This window comes from Notamacropus eugenii, chromosome 6, assembly GCF_028372415.1.
Source record: "Notamacropus eugenii isolate mMacEug1 chromosome 6, mMacEug1.pri_v2, whole genome shotgun sequence".
Classification (NCBI taxonomy): domain Eukaryota; kingdom Metazoa; phylum Chordata; class Mammalia; order Diprotodontia; family Macropodidae; genus Notamacropus; species Notamacropus eugenii.
Genome location: NC_092877.1, coordinates 93,411,120 through 93,430,538, shown reverse-complemented (window position 1 = coordinate 93,430,538; position 19,419 = coordinate 93,411,120). Strand labels below are relative to the sequence as shown.

Below are 19,419 nucleotides of genomic sequence, written 5' to 3'. Positions count from 1 at the left end.
AGATAATCTTTTGTAGTTCAGTAATATATAGTTAGTGTGACACAACATTAGATTTAGATTGTTCCATGTATGTTCTACTTTTTTTCTTATTAATTTAGCTCAAATCCTGTTTTGAAGGTTGGAAAAATTATCATTATAATAATGTTATCTGGAGAAGGCTTAAAAATGTTAAGGCCTTGAAAGAACTAATTGTCAAATTTATTACCTTTCTCTACATAGGGCAACGTTCATCTAAACCCTGAAAACTGCTTTTCATGTATGTTATTAATTATTCATTGCTTTTAGTCTACTTCTATTGTGTGATCATAGGGAAGATAACTTGTTGCCTTGAACATAAAGGGATCTCTGAGTCATTGTTTCACCACTACCATTTATTACCACTCCCTGACTCTGGCCTTATGCACATTTTCTCTTAGCAGCCACATGTGTCTGTTTGGATAACACTATGGTGGTATTTTTTTCCCCTGACAGTTAGAGTTGGTAAATTCGGAGGCAAAGATGATGGCTCCGGTTTTAAAGCAGCGCTGCTCTCAGGCCCTCCAGGGATTGGCAAAACAACCACAGCTTCCCTCGTTTGTGAGGTACGTTACAGTGCGCTTGGAGCGGTTGGGTAAATTTTAGGCTAAACCAGCTATATATGTGGTTTTTTAAAAAAAATCACTAGGCCTCTGGGATTTACTTTGACTGTGTGCTTATTTCCTTGTTGTTACACTTTCTTTCCGTTAGCCATGCCTATCATACCACTAGGGTAAGCAGCATAAGAGTTGCCCTGCTGCAAAAATGTTGAGTTCACACTTATGTACATCTTGCACAACAAACTGACAAAAAACCATTATTCAGAAATAGAAAAGTGAAGAAACTGATCATAGGCCCATTGCCTGATTTTCCATTATGAAACTGGTTTCTTTTTTCCTCCTGAAAACACAGACTAGTATGGAAAACCATTTTTTTCCCCATATTGATTTGACAAAGATAAAACCTTGCACCCCAGAACTGTAAAAACATCATATGTGTCTTTCTGTGCTGATTCTCTTCACCTTTATTTTCACTTCCATAAGATTTTGAGTTCTAAATTGTCTCCTCATCCCCAAGATGATGTGCAGTCTGATACAGGCTATACATATACATTCATATTAGACATTTTTACATTAGTCATGGGAGAAACCACAAGAAAGAAGAAATAAACAAGCAAATGGCATGCTTTGATTTGCGTTCAGATTCCGTAGTTCTCTTTTCTAGATGTGGATAGCGTTTTCTATCATGATACTTTTATTTTCAGTGGCAGCTAGGTGGTGCGGTGACCAGAGCACCAGTGCAGGAGTCAAGAGGACCTGAGTTCAAATCTCACCTCAGACACTTGACACTCACTAGCTGTGTGACCTTGGGCAAGTCACTTAATCCCAATTGCCTCATCCTGGGTCATCTCTGGTCATCCTGATGAATATCTGGTCACTGGATTCAGTTGGCTCTGGAGGAGAAGTGAGGCTGGTGACCTGCACAGCCCTCCCTCACTCAAAACAAAGTCAGGTGCAAGTCATGTCATCATTTCTCTGATGTCATGGTCTTCTTCAGCAACGAAGGATGAACACACACTTTTATTTTTAGTAATTGAATTGTTAAAGCTGATAAAAGCTTTTAAAGAATTTTAGAAGTTGGCAAAGATGTATCAGGGAGATACCATAACTTTACAATTTTTTGAGTGAAGAAAATTTATTTTTTACTTAACTGGGAATAATTTTGTAATTATTGTGCATAGGTAGTTTATTTGATAAAGGCTAGAAATACTTTTCACTTGTGCTATTTTAGATAAAATGATTGTTCTTGTACCTGTGCATAGTGAGGTTAGCATGCTTAATTCTTAGGTGTTTTATGAGCCACATTCAATAAAGCTAGTCAGATGCACTCTTTATGTTTTCACTGTCAAATCTGCTGAAATTTCAGGGTCTTCTACTGTTCTTTTAATTTAAAAACAAAGACTTGAAATACTAAGGTATTATAGTCTTCCTAGGAGGCATGTTTTTAAAAACTTTTTTTTTTTTTTTTTTTTTTTTTTACTATTTGAAAGATTGGTGATTTTACCAGGGTTTTTCACACTCCTTCCATTTAGGCACATTCCAGCCCATCCACAGGCCTCATTAGACATCTTTGCTGAGTTGGCTTTGACCCCATATAATCACTTACTGAGCAGATAACTGGATTTAGGGCAGGCCTGTCTGAGTTTAGGTAGGCTGCTGTTCACATAACATCCAGCGTGTTACTAGGCCTTTCCAGCGCTACTGGAATTGTATTTGAAAACCTACTCCGATGCTAGAGTGAGACATCAGTACACATTTAGTGTGTACTATCATGTGAAGGATAAGTGTTAATTATATGAGGGTAATCTAAAACTAGAAGTTTTAGAAACATAATCTTTTCTATCCTTTGTATGTCACATTTTTTATTTAGTTTTGTGATTATGGTGGTTTCTTGTATTTTTATTAGGAATTGGGGTATAGTTATGTGGAACTGAATGCAAGTGATACACGGAATAAAAGTAGTTTGAAAGAAATTGTTGCTGAGTCACTGAGTAACACCAGCATCAAAGACTTCTGTTCAGGTATGTGCCTCTTGGCCTTGTTTTTAATAGGCATTTAAAGACCGGATGTTAGAAGCTTGGGATGAATAGTGAAAAGGAAATACCAATTCAAGAAAAAAGAAGCAATTGTATGAAACAGTGATCAGTGTTCAGACATAAATAGAACAAAAGATGTGATCTCTGTACACCTGAGACCTTTTTCTTCTTATTTGCTATTCTGATTGAGGTGTGAAAGGTCTGTTTTTTGCAAATGGAAAAATGGAAGTGGTAGGCTGAGAAACCTTCTATGTAGTTGAAAGAGATCTTGGGAATAGTATCACAACAGGAACAAAGAAAAAGAGATATAACAGAAATCATAATACTCAAACTGGGGCTTAAACATACATGGTAAGGATCGTAGAGTTCATTATATTCAGTTGAAACCTTGTAACTTCCACTAGTAATGAGTAATTTGTTAAAAGTTTTTCAGTAACTAGATTTTATTGTCTTTTGTATATTTTGTATATTTCTACAATTTTGTCATTTGTTTTCACTATGGATCAGGTGCAGCTCCTTCAGGAGGCACTAAACATGCTCTGATCATGGATGAAGTAGATGGAATGGCAGGCACTGAAGACAGGGGAGGAATCCAGGTGATAGAGTTCTTACATGTTTTCAGCCTGTTCATTTAAACATATATGTTTAAAGAGCAGGTTGTTGTCTTTTCTCTTCCATTTTTTACGGCTAAGGGCAGCTAGATGGCACAATGGATAGAGTGCCAGGCCTGCAGTCAGGAAGACTCATCTTCCTGAGTTCAAATCTGGCCTCAGGCACTTGCCAGCAGTGTGACCCTGGGCAAGTCATTTAATCATGTTTGCCTCAGTTCCTCATCTTTAAAATGAACTGGAGAAGGAAATGACAAACCATTCCATTCACTTTGCCAAGAAAACCCTAAATCGGGTCACACAGGGTTGCACAGGACTGAAAACAACTGAACAAAATAAAGTTTCTCTGCTCACCTGTGAGTGTTGTAATGATTAAATTTTTTAATTTAAATATAAGAAAATTGTGAATTTGGACTTTTTTTTTTTAGTGTAAAAACATGGCTTTTTTTTTTCTTTTTGCAACTGTGATTCTTCTGTGATGATTTTGATGTTGCATATTTGCTTTTCAGGAACTAATTGGCCTGATCAAACAGACAAAGATACCCATTATTTGTATGTGTAATGATCGAAATCATCCAAAAATACGTTCCTTAGTACATTATTGCTTTGATCTTCGGTTTCAAAGACCTCGGATTGAGCAGATTAAGGTACAGAAAGTTTCTTTTTCAAGTATTTGATTAGTTAACTTTATTTTTGTTGTTACCTTTTTGAGATTTTTTTTTTTATATATTATTTTCAGGGTGCTATGATGTCTGTTGCTTTTAAAGAGGGTTTAAAGATTCCTCCTCCAGCTATGAATGAAATTATTCTGGGAGCAAATCATGATATTCGACAGGTATGTTTTATTTTTATGCTTAAGTATTTGTAATGTAATGCTATTGGTAATTTGCTCAATTGTGGCCTTTTTATTGCTCTTTTAGGGTGTGTTCTCCCTTTTGCCAGTTACTTGCCTTGTTTGTGAATTTTAGGTTTTGCATAATCTTAGCATGTGGTGTGCAGAAAGGAAAGCCCTAACCTATGACCAAGCTAAAGCTGATTCCAGCAGGGCCAAAAAAGACATCAAACTGGTAAGAGAAACTTATATTTCTTAGCTATTCTTTGACTTGGCAGTATTTCTCTCTACTAATTTAATAGTAGAAATAATGGAAGAAGTTTAATGGTCATGTTCATTTGATGGAGGGAAGCTAGGAAAACGGTGACAATATTGATCGTAAAGAAGCTACCAGAGAGTTTCAGAATCATAGTACAATTTTTAAGGACTAAAGATTAAATGTGGTAAATTATTGAGTTGGCATGAATTTTGAAGTATCCTATTCTAGGGTCTTTTTTACATATACTTAGTCTGATACATGATTTGCATGGGGCCCAGAGTGATCTATCATAGGTGATTTAGATTCTTACTATTTTTACAGTTTATTTCACTTCATTATCAGTTAAAATGAATTGGTCTGTGATAAAATTGTAATCGTATTCATGTGTTATAGGGTCCATTTGAGGTTGCCCGGAAAGTATTTGCTGCTGGGGAAGAGACTGCTCATATGTCACTTGTGGACAAATCTGACCTCTTCTTCCACGATTACTCCATAGCACCTCTTTTTGTCCAGGAAAACTACTTACATGTAAAACCTGCTGCTGCAGGGTCAGTATTTCAAAGGAATGGGAAAGGTGGAATCGGTTGCACACAGTGCCTGTGAAGGGCCTCCCTCTCCGGGGTCATCCATAGTAATGAAAGTTTATTCTTCCCTGCAGAGGAGACATGAAAAAGCACTTGGTGCTTCTGAGCAGAGCGGCAGATAGTATGTGTGATGGCGACCTCGTGGACAGGCACATCCGGAGTAAGCAGAGCTGGGGCCTTCTTCCGGTACAGGTAGGGGCTGTATTCAGCAGAGATGTAGGTGCTGCAGGTGCTGAGGGTGTTGGGGAAGCTTTGTGAGTCCTGTAGGGTGTTTTTGTCTAGGACATGGTTTGCCATAAACTAAAGCACTTGGTTTTCACTGGTTCCTTAATAAAAGGATTTGTTCTGTGAAGTTTGGATTCTGTCACAGGGCCAGACTTGAGGATTTAGAGGACCAGATGTGGCTTTGAGGCCGCAGGTTTCCCACCTTTGTACCAGACCATCTTCCAAAAAGGGTTTTGAACCTTTTTATTGTTTGAAACTGTTCTGAGCATAGATGAAAGGAATGGTTCAGAATAGGTTCTGATTACTGAATTGCCTGCCTTCTCAGTGGGGGTGGGTGGAGAGGGAAGAAGGGAGAGAATTTGGAACTCTCAAGTTTTAAAAATGTTAAAAAATTGTTTTTACATGCAACTGAGAAATAATATATATACAGACAGTGGAGTATAGAAATCTGTCTTGTCCTTCAAGAAAGTGAAGGGGGGAAGGAGATGGGGGGATGATAAAGGGGAGAGCAGACTGGTGGAAGGGGTAATCAGAATGCATGCCATCTTGGGGTGGGGGGGAGGGGAAAGATGGGGAGAAAATTTGGAACTAAAATAAATTTAAATCTTAAAAAAAAGAATAGGTTCTGATTGTGACTTAGATATGAATAAAAGGTTTCTTTTAGCCTATTGCCTTGAGAACACATCTGATTAGATTCTCAGCTTCTTGGAATCAAGGAATTAATAAGCCAGATATCTTTTCCTTAACTTTTTCTGATAGTGCCATAGTTGTAAATAGTCTCTTCTTTTAGAATTGTAATACTGTTTTTAAGATAGGTACATAGGAAGATTTTGAGAGGATTCCCACCACCCACTTCTTTTGCCATTTAAAATAACAGGTTTGAAAAAATGATTTTAGTGTATTTTAAGTTGATCTCGTCACTAGACAAGTGGTCATTCAGTGGTGATTTTCTCTTTTTTTTTGGACTCTAGCAACTTATCTTGGGATATAGGGCTCCTCTTCTAGTTTTTCACAGGTCTAATCATTCTCCTGCTGTATTATTTATGAAGTTGTTAATTTTAGTGAGTAAACCCCAGAAAATTAAAATAAACCCAGGCCTAAAAAATGACCATCTCATGAAAATGTATAAAGGCTCAAATCTGTGAATGGAATACCCACATGAGCAATAGTACAGGTTTTTTTTAAAGTGTGAAGTTTAAGTATTCTGGTTCGTTATTTTACTTAAAGCAAGGGGTTACCAACTTTTTTTAGGAATGAAATACTTAGTTTCTGACTTGTGGTAGTTGTGTTATTGAGATCTGGAATAAAAAAACCACACATGATCACATTCAACCAACCATACACACATGACTAATGAGAAATTTCATTTGGGCATAGTTAATAAGCTCCTCTTTCCAAATGAAAGTATTTTTAGAGGGGATTTCAGGGTCATGAGTTTAGATTTTTTTTTTTTTTTTACTGTGGTGAAGCTTTTGCTGTCCATCCATTGGGAAATGGCTGAACAAGTGAGGGTACTTGAATTTGATGGACTAGAAATAACTGATTTAAAAAAAAATATGAAGGGGATGGTTTCACAGAAACCTGGGAATGCTTTTATGATCTGATAGAAAGTATGGTGAGCAGAACAACTTATATAATAAGAAAAAATATTGTTTAAAAAAAAACCAGCCCTCTAACTGACATTTGTGTGTACCAGGAGCCATTGCCAGTAGATGAGTGCTAAAGGGTAGGAGATTTTTCTAAGTCTTGACAACCATAAGTGACATATGCAAACACGTTCCAAAGCATTGATAATAAGAGGAGTCATAGTAAGACAATTTTTTTCATTTCTTGTCATGCTCTCAAAATAGGTGAAAAAGGACGTCCTCAACATTTGATCTTTTAAATTTTGAAATTCACAAACATTAAATGAAATGAGTATTTTATGTATACCATGAAACAGAAACATGAAACAACTTCTAATATATATAGCTTGATTTTCCTTTTGAGTAAAGAATTCAATATGATACTTAAAAAAATAAAGACATTGCATTCTTTTTACAGATAAGGAAACTAAGGTCTAGGTAACTAAATGACTTGTTTTGGGTAGGAGTTGGCAAAGTCAAAATTCTGTATTTCTAATATTAATACTCTTTCCACTCTACTATGTTACCTTTTAGTTCAACCTATTAGTCACATACATCATAAAATGAATCACTTGTATCATTGTGATACCTTCCTCTTAGCTAAAAGGGCTCCATTAAAGAAATAGGAGATTGGGTTGCATTAGGGGAGGGCAGATATGTGTTGGGTATCCCAGTGGGATAGCTTTGGCTAACATTAGGATACTGGGCATTCACGATTATAGGAGGGGACGTAAAGAGATAAGAACATACCAAAAAGAAGCCTTGTACCATTTAGCGTGGCACGGGTAGTGGCCGTTGGCCCAATGCCAGTGGATATGAATGTCCTTATTGTCTTTAGTTATTAATGACAATAATAGCAGTAACTTGACATTTATAAAGCACATAAATCTGTATTAGTACATACATTTTCAGATTTGAGTCTCACAACTCCTTGTCTCCTTTTCGTAGATAAGTGTACTGAGGCTCGGAGAATATAAGTAAATTATTCTTGGTGACATTAAAGACTACTGGAGGTGGCATTTGAACTTTTTTCTCTTGACTCTGAGTTCTCTGAGAGCATAGTGAAGTGGATGGATCACTAGATTTCAAGTTGGGAAGACCGTGATTTGAATTTTGTCTAAGATATTTACCAGCTCTGTACCCTGGGCAAGTCATTTGACCTCTGTAGGGCTCAGTTTCCTCATGTGTTTTTAGAGGATCAGTCTTAATGTTCTTTAAAAGCCCTTCCAGCTCAAAAATCTATGATCTTACAATCTTAACTGAGATTAACCCAGGTTCCATGTTCAAGGAGAAAAACATTATTACATCTTCATTTTATTATAATTGGTTTTCTTTGTAACCTTAAATATTCTTATTTTATGACTTTTGAAACATGATTCTTAGAAGGGCTCTATGGACTTCACTAGACTGACAAAGGGGTCCATAACACAACAGAGGTTAAGAACCTTTGCTATAATCTTTCCTCATTCTGTTGAACAGCTGATGTCTTATCTTTAGGTTTAATGTGGTCTGACTACAGTGTTTTTTCTTAACTAATAAGTAAATGCTAAAGTAATGAAAAAGGCTTTGTAACATAAAAGATAATACCTTGATATTCCTCATCAGAAATGGTTTGTTAAAGGTCTGTTTACATCAGATGTAATACTTATTCTAATAAATATTAATCTATTCTCTATGAATTTATAATCTGTGATAAACTTTTAATTATCTGGTTTGCATTACTCAGTGCAAGTTATGAATAAGACTAATTTTAACAAACCACAATTAAGAAAGTACATTGGCTACCAAAGAAATCCCATCAGACATCTCAAATCCAAACCTCTTGTTTAGATTACCTTTGCCAATACTTTTCTCTGTTAGGGTTCATGATTCAGTAGACTTTGTGTCTCTTCAAATAGTAGAAAGTTAGTTATCTTTTGGGATTGAATTCCAGCGTTTGTTTTTCTGTTTTATATTGTAGATATCAGTTTAGCAAATTAGATTCTGTGAAGGGAAATAAATTCTTATTTTTTCACTATCATACATAAGTATAGCACATTTGGAATTTTGTTTAATCTGAACTAATTTTTTTTGCTTGACTTTCCAGGCCATTTACTCTAGTGTTCTTCCTGGAGAGTTGATGAGAGGTTACATGACTCAGTTTCCTTCTTTTCCAAGTTGGTTGGGTAAATTCTCATCTACAGGCAAACATGATCGCATTGTTCAAGAATTAGCATTACACATGAGTCTTCAGTAAGTATAATCATTCTGCTTTGGAGTTTTATTGCTGTAGAATGTTTGCCCTTTTATTGGACAGCATGGCATGATGTAACAGATACTAACCTAGAATGCAAAAGAACTGAATTTTTAGCCATTAACCTAAAGTATGACTTTGGCAATTCCTCTAACCTTTCTCAGCTTCAGTTAAATTTTTTGTAATATGGAAATGATAGTACCTACCCTTATTACATTTTGGAGTTGTGAGGATGTTGGAGTTGGGGGTTGGATAAAATGAGCATTTAAGGGAGAGTTCAAAGCAGTATGTGAGTCTGAGATACTGTTACGGATACTGTAGTGCTATTTAGCTTAGGCATTTATTCAATAAGTACTGATAAAAGTGATACCAGTAAATACTTATTCTGTGTGAAAGGCACAGTGCTCGGTATTATAAGAGATAGAACATGAATAGAACATTACTATCTTTGCAGGGGAGGTGTAAGATGTTTGTATCTGTACATACATACTCTCTGTTTTGTATGCGTATGCACATCCTATTCAGCTAAGTACCTGAGGCCTGTGCAAGCAAGGCTTCAGAGACATTTAATTTATTAGCAAGAATTAGTAATAATGTCTTAGGTTCCTATGGTACTTTATAAATTTTTTTTTCCTTAGTATAGTTTTTTAAAGTTAATTTATTTTGAGTTTTCAACATGATGTGAATGTTGTTAAGTTTGAAATAAGTTTTAAATTTTGTCCCCCTCCTTCTCCTCCCCCTTCCCCAAGATGGCATGCAATCTGATACAGGGTCTACATATACGTTCCTATTAAACATTTTCACATTAGTCATATTGTATAGAAGAATTAGAACAAATGGGAGGAACCACGAGAATGAAAACCAAAGCTAAAAAATAAAATAGTCTGCTTCACTCTGCATTCAGATTCCATAGTTCTTTCTCTAAATGTGGATGGCATTTTCCATCCTGAGTCCTTTGGAATTGTTTTAGGTCCTAACATTGCTGAAAAGGTCTAAGTCTATCAACATCAGTCGTCAAACGCTGTGACTGTTACTGTGTATGATGTTCTCCTAGCCCTGCTCGCTTCACTCAGCATCAGTTCATATAAGTCTTTCCAGGTTTTTCTGAAGTCCACTTGTTCATCATTTGTTATAGCACAGTAGTATTCTATCACATTTATATGCCACAACTTGTTAAGCCATTCTCCACTTGATGGGCTTCCCCTCAATTTCCAGTTTTTGGCCATCACCAAAAAAGCTGATACAAATATTTTTTGTACATGTGGGTCCTTTTCCCATTTTTATGATCTCTTTGGGATATAGCCCTCGAAGCAGTATTCCTGGGTCAAGGGTTTAATTTTTAACATGCTTGAATTTGTCTTACTGTCTTATAGAAAATTCTTTTAGCTGTTTTTAGGAGGACATTAGCTATAGGATAAGTACTCAAATGACTGGAAATGAGTATTTCAAGAGAATGAGCACAATGAAGGCATTAGTATATATCTTTTCATTAAGAATAAAGGTGTGTGTGTGGGTGTGTGTGGGTGTGTGTCTATGCTTTGAAACCCAGACTTCTTTCTGACTTCTCGTTAAACTTGATTTGAAATTATCACTTCATCAGTATTCACTTTGCCTTGTTACAGGAAATCCAATTTTCCACTTTTTTTTTCCAAGAAGAAACTTTGGCTCTCTAATTTCCCTTACCTTTTTCCATGTCAACTTCTTTCTTTCTTTTTCACATCCTGGATAGTCTGTTCTTCCCTCTGTTTATACTTTTCCTGAGCTCAACTAAAGTGCTTTAGCCCTACACCTTCATTGGATTCACCATCTCAGTTCTATCATCTTGCTACTCAGTATTGGATTTCTCATTTTTGCTCCTTATTTGCATCACTTTTTTGGACTTTTTCATATTTTCCCCCTCCCTCTTTGTCCATACCCTCCTTTATTACTTTCCCTACTTCTCCAAAAAAAAAAAAAATGCTGCATTTAAGAGCTCCTTTTTAACATATATCTTCCTCTTTCCACTTACAAGCTACCACCTTAGCAATGTCCTTTTTAATTGGTCTCCTTGCCTCAAGCCTCTCCCTTCCCAATTCTATCTTCTACTCAGCTGCTAAAATGACTTTCCCAAAGTTCCAGGCTGGTCATGGACCTTTCCAGCCCTCTGCCTGCATTCCTCTCTTCTGCGCATGAACATACTCTCTTCAGGGGCTGCCCACCAAATATGAAAGTCCTGTCACTTAAGACCCTTTGCAGCCTGACCCCTTCTCTACGTGCTCTACAAACAAGGTACATTGACTTTCTCTCTTTTCCTCACATGCAGCACTCCATATCCTAACTCTGTGCTTTTTATTGGTGGTTCCTCAAATCTAAATAAAATACTTTACCTCCTTACTGCCACCTCTTGGCTTCCATGGCTTCCTTCAAGATTCAGTTCAATTTCCAACTTCTTAAGGAGGCCTTTTCTAGTTGGGCTCAAACCTGCCCTCACCTTCACCTAATCCCAGCTTGTGCCTTCCCTCTGAGGTTGCTTTCCTTCATCCCCTACTTGTATTTTTGACACATTGTCTTCTGTATTAGAACATGAAGTTCTTGAGAACAGAGACTCCTTTTTTGCTTTCTTTGTATCTTCAATGCTTTGACACATTGCTTGAGACCTGGTAAGTGCTTAATAAATGCGTGTTGATTGATTTCTCAGTTCTGGTACTTTCTCCCTGTCCCATTTCTCTTTTAGAGAATCCTTCTATGTCCCCATTTCCCCATACCCAACCTAATTCTATTTAGGTTACTGCAACCCTTCCGTTAGTTCACAGTAAACATTGATGTATCATTATCAGTCCTTCTTGGCTTCTGAATAAAAGAACAAAAGCTGTGTGTTCTTGGGCAAGTCATTCAGTTCTCTTGTTCTCAGTTTCTTCATCTGTGAAATAAAAGGGCTAGACAGGATGATAGCTGTGGCTCCAAATTTCCATGATGCTGCCATTCTTTAACAAAAATTGTTTTATTCATGTTTCTGTTTTTTTACATTATTATAGTTTCCCAGCTGTCCCATAGAAAAACAGTGTTTTTGAGATAATAAAAAAATCAGAGGCAAAAAAATCATCATAACTGATTAGTATATCAAAAAAGTCTGAAAGTGCACGCAATGTGCAACGTTTGTGTATCTCCCAGTTGGACAAAGGAATAGGAATACCTTCACCTTTGTCTTCTTTTGGGCCTTTCATGTTCATAATTTTGCAACATTTACTTCATTTTTTTTGTTCTTTCTATTTACATTGTTTTGGTCATTGTGTCCATTGTTTTCTTGGCTCTGTTTATTTCACTCTCCCTCAGTTTATGTAGCTTTTTCCATGTTTCTTTCGTTAGTGATTTGGAGCATTCTTTAAAGAGTAATGTAAATCAGTACAACCCTTAAGTTTCATCTCCCACCTTGGCAAGTTGGCAAAGATGACAAACATATGGGAACTGCCCGTGTTGGAGGGTTGTGGGAAGATAGGCAGTTCTTCCTTTGAACATGATGCAGGGAAGAAAATTTAAAAATTTGGAAGAGAAGAGTGCTTACCTTGGATGAATGCATGGGGATGGAAAATATTAATCTTATAAGTATGTTGTGACTTAATAAAATCAGAATTGCCTTCACATATTAATATGGACAAACCATTAATATGAACAGTATGAAAGATTAAACCAAGAGAGGAAACAGGTGTAAAATAGAGGTTTTGATTAGACATGAAAAAGAGCTGTTTGGCTAACTGTGTAATAAAATTCGCTATCAGAGGCACAGAATCTTCATCTTTACTGGATAATTTATATGTTCACCTACTTTACAGCTGGAGTCCTTGGCTGTCTACTACATTAAGCACCCTTGCAGTTTTATTCTGTGAAACCTCTCCAAATTCAGAATGTTGTATTGTAGTCTGACAAAAAGCTATCTTTGAGATCTTTTTATTATCTCCTAGAATAGAACCCTTCACACAGTAAGTACTTAGTAAAGGTTCGTTGAATTAGGAGGATGGATGGATGAAAAATCATAAAAACATTAATGTCAAACTTATAATTGCGTAATTTGGGCTAGAGCTAGAAGTGGAGAAAATTAATTAGGATGTAAAGACATTTAAAATAATATTCTCTCATTTTCCTATATTCTGGAAGGAAAGGGTTGTTGGAGGAAAGGAGAGAGAGCATGACAAAGACTTGATGAGAAGACTTGATTCCGGTCACATAATGTTTTCAAGGCCATGGTAGCTTTCCAGGTTTTAACAGATAAATGCTAATTTGATTGCTTTCCCTGCTGCTGTCCTCCAGCCAATTCAAGTATTTTGTGTCTGTTCAGAGATATCTTCTGCAGTCCTGCTTCCCAGCCTAAAAATTTTAGAGCTGTAGTCCCATAAGGGCTTTGTATCTGGTGATTCCCCCATTCCACTTATCCCCCACTCAAAGTCAGAAACCAAGAAATGTCAGATATTTATTATAGAAATGGCAGCTGGAAAAGAGAATTATAGGTGATAGCTCTGATTTTTATATTTTTGGGACTTGGAAGGTGAATATTCTTGGCTATAGTAGGTGCTATAAGATACTGAAATATAATCCCCTTTTTGAAATTTAGAAATCTCCTGTTGCTGCCATGTCCTTGAGAGTGGAATAGTGGTAGGAGCCAAAGCTGTTCCTTGAGCTTCTCTCTTTGTTTAAACAAAAAAGCTTTCTGGTCCCATGACTGTTTGTAAACAATCGTTCTCATGACTAGTTGGAGCCAGAAACTTGGAATCTTTTTTGTAACACAAAGCTTCTTTACATAAACACAACCTAAGGTTGATACGAAATAAAAATTTGTTTTGAGTTGAATAAACCACTGGTTAGTCCAGTTGATCATTTAAAACTTATGTTGGTGATTTTATAAAATATGTTTTATGTTTTACTCAATATGTTTTCTTTCTTTTGGTAAAGAACTCACGCTAGCAAAAGGACTGTGAATCTGGATTACGTTTCACACCTGCGGGATGCACTTGTTCTCCCTCTGACATTACACGGGACAGAAGGTGTGCAGAATGTGGTTGGACTCATGGATACGTATCATCTCATGAGAGAAGACTTTGAAAATATCATGGAAATAAGCACTTGGGGAGGCAAACCGAGTTCCTTTTCTAAATTGGATCCCAAGGTAAAATTCACAACTACTCACACTTCTGTTAAATGTATTTTCACTTATCACATAAGTACATAAACAAAATTAAACATTTAGCAATATTTCGGAATATCTCTACCTCCTTCATTATTGATCCCAGCTGCCAAAGGAGGAAATAATGCTGATTAACTGCACTTACGGTCATACTAGCAATGTGGTGTGATGGAAAGAGCATTGAATTAAAAAACAAAAACAGAAAAAACTTGAAAGAAAATTTTATTAATGTGTTGTGTTTTTACTTTACCATTGTTTCTTGATGGAGCTCCCCCTGCCCTATAAAACCCTTCCTTGCACAAAAGCAGAACACTTGAGCAAAACTCAAGGACTTAACTCTTTTTCTAGTTTCTGTCTCATTTGGCAGCTGTCGTTCAGACTCTTGTTCTCTACTCAGAGAGGGGGGAAAGGTGTTTTATCATATGTTCTCTGTAACCAGTACTGGTCATCAGATTTAATAAATGTTCAACTATAGTGATATTTTCATTTCATTATCAATGTAATTGTTCACTTGATTCTGCTTTCTTTACTATGCATTAGTTCATACAGGTTTTTTTATATTTTGTAAAATTCCTAATTTCTTATTTCATTATATTTATATGTTGCAGTTTGTTGAGTTGTTTGCCAATCAGTAACCACCCACTGTTTTCAATTTTTTGATACCACAAATACATTTTGTTAGGAATATCTTGGTATATATGAGACCTTTCTGTCTTTGACTTTTGTGAAATATATAGACCGTAGGGAGATTCTGAAGAGTACTGAATGTGAAGTTAGATTACTAGCTTTTTACAGTGTGTCATCTTAAACAAATTTCTTAACCTCTTTGGTCTTTTATTTCCTTGTCTGTAAAATGCACAAAGTGAATTACATAATCTTTCTAGTCTCTTGTAGATTCCATATTTTTCCTCAGTTATACCCTTGCTGTTGCACAGCATTCTCATTATTCATCTGTAATTAACTTTCTATCATATTTCTCACAGTTCTTCTGAATGTTCCCATTTCTTCTCAGACTCCAACTCTTTCACTCAGTCTCATCTCTCTAAGCACGTGACCTTACTTCCTTTTTTACAAAGAAGATGTAGATTTTTCCTGAGCTCTTCTGAAAAGTATAGCCCTTCCTCTAAGTACCCTTGTTCCCGGTCCTTCCTTCTGTGTTCTCATTCACCTCATTCCATCAGCTTTCTCCTGCCTTTCTCATAATAGTCATTCTTTCCCTCTGAAAGGCCTTATTTTTTTCAACCTGCATACCTGTTTAGATTTACTGTATTCTTAAAACAGACACAAAAATGTCCCAGAAGCCTCCCATTAACCTTGTCAGTTCTTTATATTATAGCTTCATCTTTTTATTTTCTTTTACCACCAGATTTTAAGATAATAGATATGCGTGGAGAAATATAGAATAGTCTATACTTGCTGTTTCTCCTCACCACTGCTGAAGGTACTTTATCCAGTTACTTATGAATTGCAGAATTGATTTTTATTTTCTTCCTTATTGACCACTCTTTTTTCTTTGTCCACTCCTCATCCTCCCATTGCTTACAGATGGATGTCTTCCAGGGTACTGTCTTTAGACTTTCCTTTGTCACTCCCCTTTGGTGAGCCCATCTCATTACTTCAGTTTCCACTTTTATGCAGATTAACCCAGAACATCTATCCTTTGGTCACAGAGGCCCCAGTCTTTCTCCAGGGCTCCAGTTGCAACCTGTCTTTTTTTCTCCACCTAGTGCCTCAAACTCAACATGTCTCAAATTGAATTGAAAAAAACAAAAACAAAACAACAAAAAAACTTGTCCCTGCCACCCCCCTCCTGTGTTTTTCTTGGTGTTACCAGCATTTATCCAGCATTGTACCAGGTACAGTTAAGCTGTTGCGCACTTGTCAGTTATATCATGTAGTATCTCTCAAATCTCTCTTACCATTCCTTCCTCCCCTTTCCCTACTTAGACCATTAGACTGGTCTCCTTGCCTCCTGGAATTCTTCTACCCAAACCATTTTCCAAACTACTGCGCCACTGATATTCCTGATGTACCACGTTCATCACGTCATTCTTGCCTCAGACAAGTCACTTAATGTCTCTGTGCCTCTGTTTCCTTATCTGTAAAATGGGAGTGATAATAACACTTACCTTATAGGATTGTTGTGAGAATTCACTGAGTTAACATGTAGAACATTTTGTATACCTTCAAAGTTCTATATAATTGACAGCTATTATGTTATCATTATATACCTTCCACTCAATCCTTCAGTGGCTTGCCTTTGCCTACCAGTTTCTAGACTTCCATTTTTGCTTCTTCAGCCAGACTGTTTCATCTCCCTATCAGATGTCCTTGGGCATTCCTCTGTCAAGTACTACTGCTCTGAGGCAGGCATTCCAGGACGCTTCACTCCTAACCAAAAGGTTGGATCTTGAAGGAGAGCTGTGAACAAACTAATCACCAGTATCCCTCAGTGAATCTCTGTCCATCCTTTTTTTTTTTTTTAACTATGCCTCAACTTTCTACTCAGTGGTTAGCATACAACCCCCTCTATCCCCAGTCATACTCTTTATACCCCAGTAATTCTTAACCTTTTGCTACTGAAGTGTAAACCCCATCCCCTACTGCCCACTTTCTCCATCTTATTCCCTGTTAGCCCTGCTATCATAACATCACACTCCACATTCTCCCTCACCCTTTTCTGCTGTGCTGCTTGGAATCCTTACTCATTAATTAACTAATTTCCTATCATTCTGAACCTTTCCTTCTATTTCCTGGCACTCAGAGACTTGATACCTTTGATGATTCTGCATCCCTGTCCACCCATTCCAGTACTAGTTATACCACTCCTCACTGGTTGCAGCTAGAACACTCCTTGCTTCCATATCTGCCCTCTCTACCACTATCATTCAGTCATGTGTCCTCCTTTGATGAAAATCCACATTCATCACTCAGTCTGGACGTTGGTGGTAGTTATCTAGTGACCCCAAGACAAGTCTTCATCCTTACTCTGAAGTTCAGTGCTTGGCACTCTTTTTCTCTGTTCCAGTCAGTAACACTTATTAAGTACCTAGTATGTGCCAAGCACTTCGGTAAATTGCTGGGAATAATAAAAGTAATAAACAGTCCCTGTTCAGGGGAGGCAACCCCACCTCCTGCCCTCATGCATATTAGTGCTGTCTCAAATATCAGTTCCTAAATCTACTATTGCCGTGAATTACTCCTTAGCTTCATATCCATTAATACCCCAGAGATAGTCCTAACTTTGATCTGATCATGATCATTCATCAATCTCTGTGACTTCTGACTCCCTAACCTTCCTCTTTGTCTTTACCATGATCTCTGTTCTTTTCACCCTACATTCTTTGTGAGCCACCATCTCTGTACTGACTCTCCTCTCCTCCCTTCCTCTGCTCAGCCCTTTGGTAAACCCTTGTTCCTTTGCCCTGTGGCCAGTCATACCTTGGCTGACTTCAACCCTGGATTACATCCACAGTCCATCTCCTTCCAAGTATTCATGGGCTGGAGAAAATTATGAAACTGCCAGTTTCTGTTACATAGTCTCAGCCAGGCCTACATTGAGGGTATTCCTTCTGTGCCTCCCTAACAGATTCCTTCTTCCACTCGCTACAGTAGCTATTCTAAGCATTTTTAACTCTCCTACTCTGCCCTGTCCTGTAGAGGTCCCACTGAAGACTTCACCTCATATTTGACCAAAAAGTTAAAAGTCATTTGCTTAGATCTCCTTTTTCCTCCTTCCTCCTCATCTCACATCATTCAGACATCTTCCCCACTGTTTCCTCTTTCACTCCTTTCTCTTAAGAAGAGGTCATCCTTGCCAAGGCAAGATCCTCTGCATGGGCGCTTAATCCCATCCCCCTCATCTTGTGTACTGGATTGTTCCCATTCTCATCCCTGCTTGGTAAGCTTCAGTCTCTCCTTATGTGCCAGTTTCTTTCCTTCTGCCTACAAACATGCCTCTGCTTCTCCTGTCCTTAACAGACTTGCTCTGACTCTCCTCTTTGGCAGTTAGCCTGTTTCTTTTGTCTCCTTCACAGCCAAACTACTTGAGAAAGCTGTTGACACGGACTGCCTCCTCTTCCTCTTCTCACTTCTAAGTGCAATCTGGCTTCTGACCTAGTCATTCAACTCAAACTGCTCCCTCCAGTGTTATCAATGATCTCTTAATTGCCAAATCAACTGACTTTCCCAATACTTACTCTTCTTGATCTCTCATAACCTTTGACACCGTCAGTCCTCCTCTTCTGGATACTGTCTCCTCTCTAGGTTTTTAAGACATTACTCTTTTCTGGTTTTCTTCCTCTACCTGTTTGATCTCTCCTCATTTTCTTTTGTTGTATCTTCATCCAAATCATTCATTTTGAGTGGTCCTTCAAGCCTGTCCTCTGTCCTTTTCTCCTTCTGTAACATCTTGCTTGGCGATCTGATCACCTCACACAAGAAAGTTTATCATCTCTATGTGTATGCTTTCCAGATCTGGATATCTTAGTATCTCTCTTATATTCTAGTCCCACATTATTAGCTGCCTTCTGGAACCAGATTTTGCCTAGCATCTCAAACTAAATATGTCTGAAATAGAACTCATATCTTTATCCCTCAAACTCACTCCTCTTCCCAACTTTCCTAGTACTGTGGAGGAGACCATCATCCTCTGAAACTGAGGTTCATAACCTCAGTGTCATCTTCATTTCTTTACTTCATATATTGTCAGATCTTAACATTACTACCTTCAGATCTCTCAACATAGACTTTGATGAAGGTCCTCGTCACCTCTGTCCTTGGTTACTGCGTTATCCTCCTCTTTGGTGTCTGCCTCAGTTCTCTCTCTGTTCCAATCCACTCAGCTTGGAAGGTGGTTTTCCTAAAGAACAGGACTGAGCTCCCCTTCCTTACACAGGAAACTCTAGTGGCTCCCTGTTCCCTTCAGGATCAGGTAGAAAGTCTCTGCTTTTTAAAGCCCTTCGCATACTGACCCCTTTCTGCCTTTCCAGTTTTCTTATACTTTACTTTCCTCTCCTTCTCCCAACATCTATTAGCTGCACTGACTTGCTGTTCCTCACACATGACAGTCTTCTTTTGATTTGATGTCTTTTCTCTGTTTCTCATTCCTGGAATGCTCAACCTCTTTGCCTCTGCCTCCCAACTTCCCTGGCTTCCTGCAAGACTTGGCTCAAATCCTGCCTTCTTTAGGAGATCTTTCCAAGTCCTGTCAACTGCTTATTTCTTTCTTCTGTTACTACCTCACATCTGGGGTGAATAGGGTATTCAGGGAGGATTGGTCCTGTGA

General features: G+C 37.6%; 1 protein-coding gene across 9 annotated transcripts in view; it reads left to right on the top strand.

Moving 5' to 3' along the window:
• Positions 1-19,419, top strand: part of RFC1 (replication factor C subunit 1) — a 97,031-nt gene that overhangs the window by 73,882 nt on the left and 3,730 nt on the right. For all 9 annotated transcript variants that reach the window (XR_011969551.1, XR_011969552.1, XM_072620507.1 and 6 more), the window contains 10 exons: positions 472-581; positions 2,482-2,596; positions 3,119-3,207; positions 3,729-3,866; positions 3,959-4,054; positions 4,188-4,286; positions 4,704-4,858; positions 4,969-5,086; positions 8,831-8,976; positions 13,901-14,114. Coding sequence is in view for 7 of the 9 variants with exons in the window: in XM_072620507.1 (XP_072476608.1) it covers positions 472-581; positions 2,482-2,596; positions 3,119-3,207; positions 3,729-3,866; positions 3,959-4,054; positions 4,188-4,286; positions 4,704-4,858; positions 4,969-5,086; positions 8,831-8,976; positions 13,901-14,114 (1,280 nt within the window). In the remaining 2 variants the exon portion in view is untranslated. The remainder of the gene's footprint in view (positions 1-471; positions 582-2,481; positions 2,597-3,118; positions 3,208-3,728; positions 3,867-3,958; positions 4,055-4,187; positions 4,287-4,703; positions 4,859-4,968; positions 5,087-8,830; positions 8,977-13,900; positions 14,115-19,419) is intronic.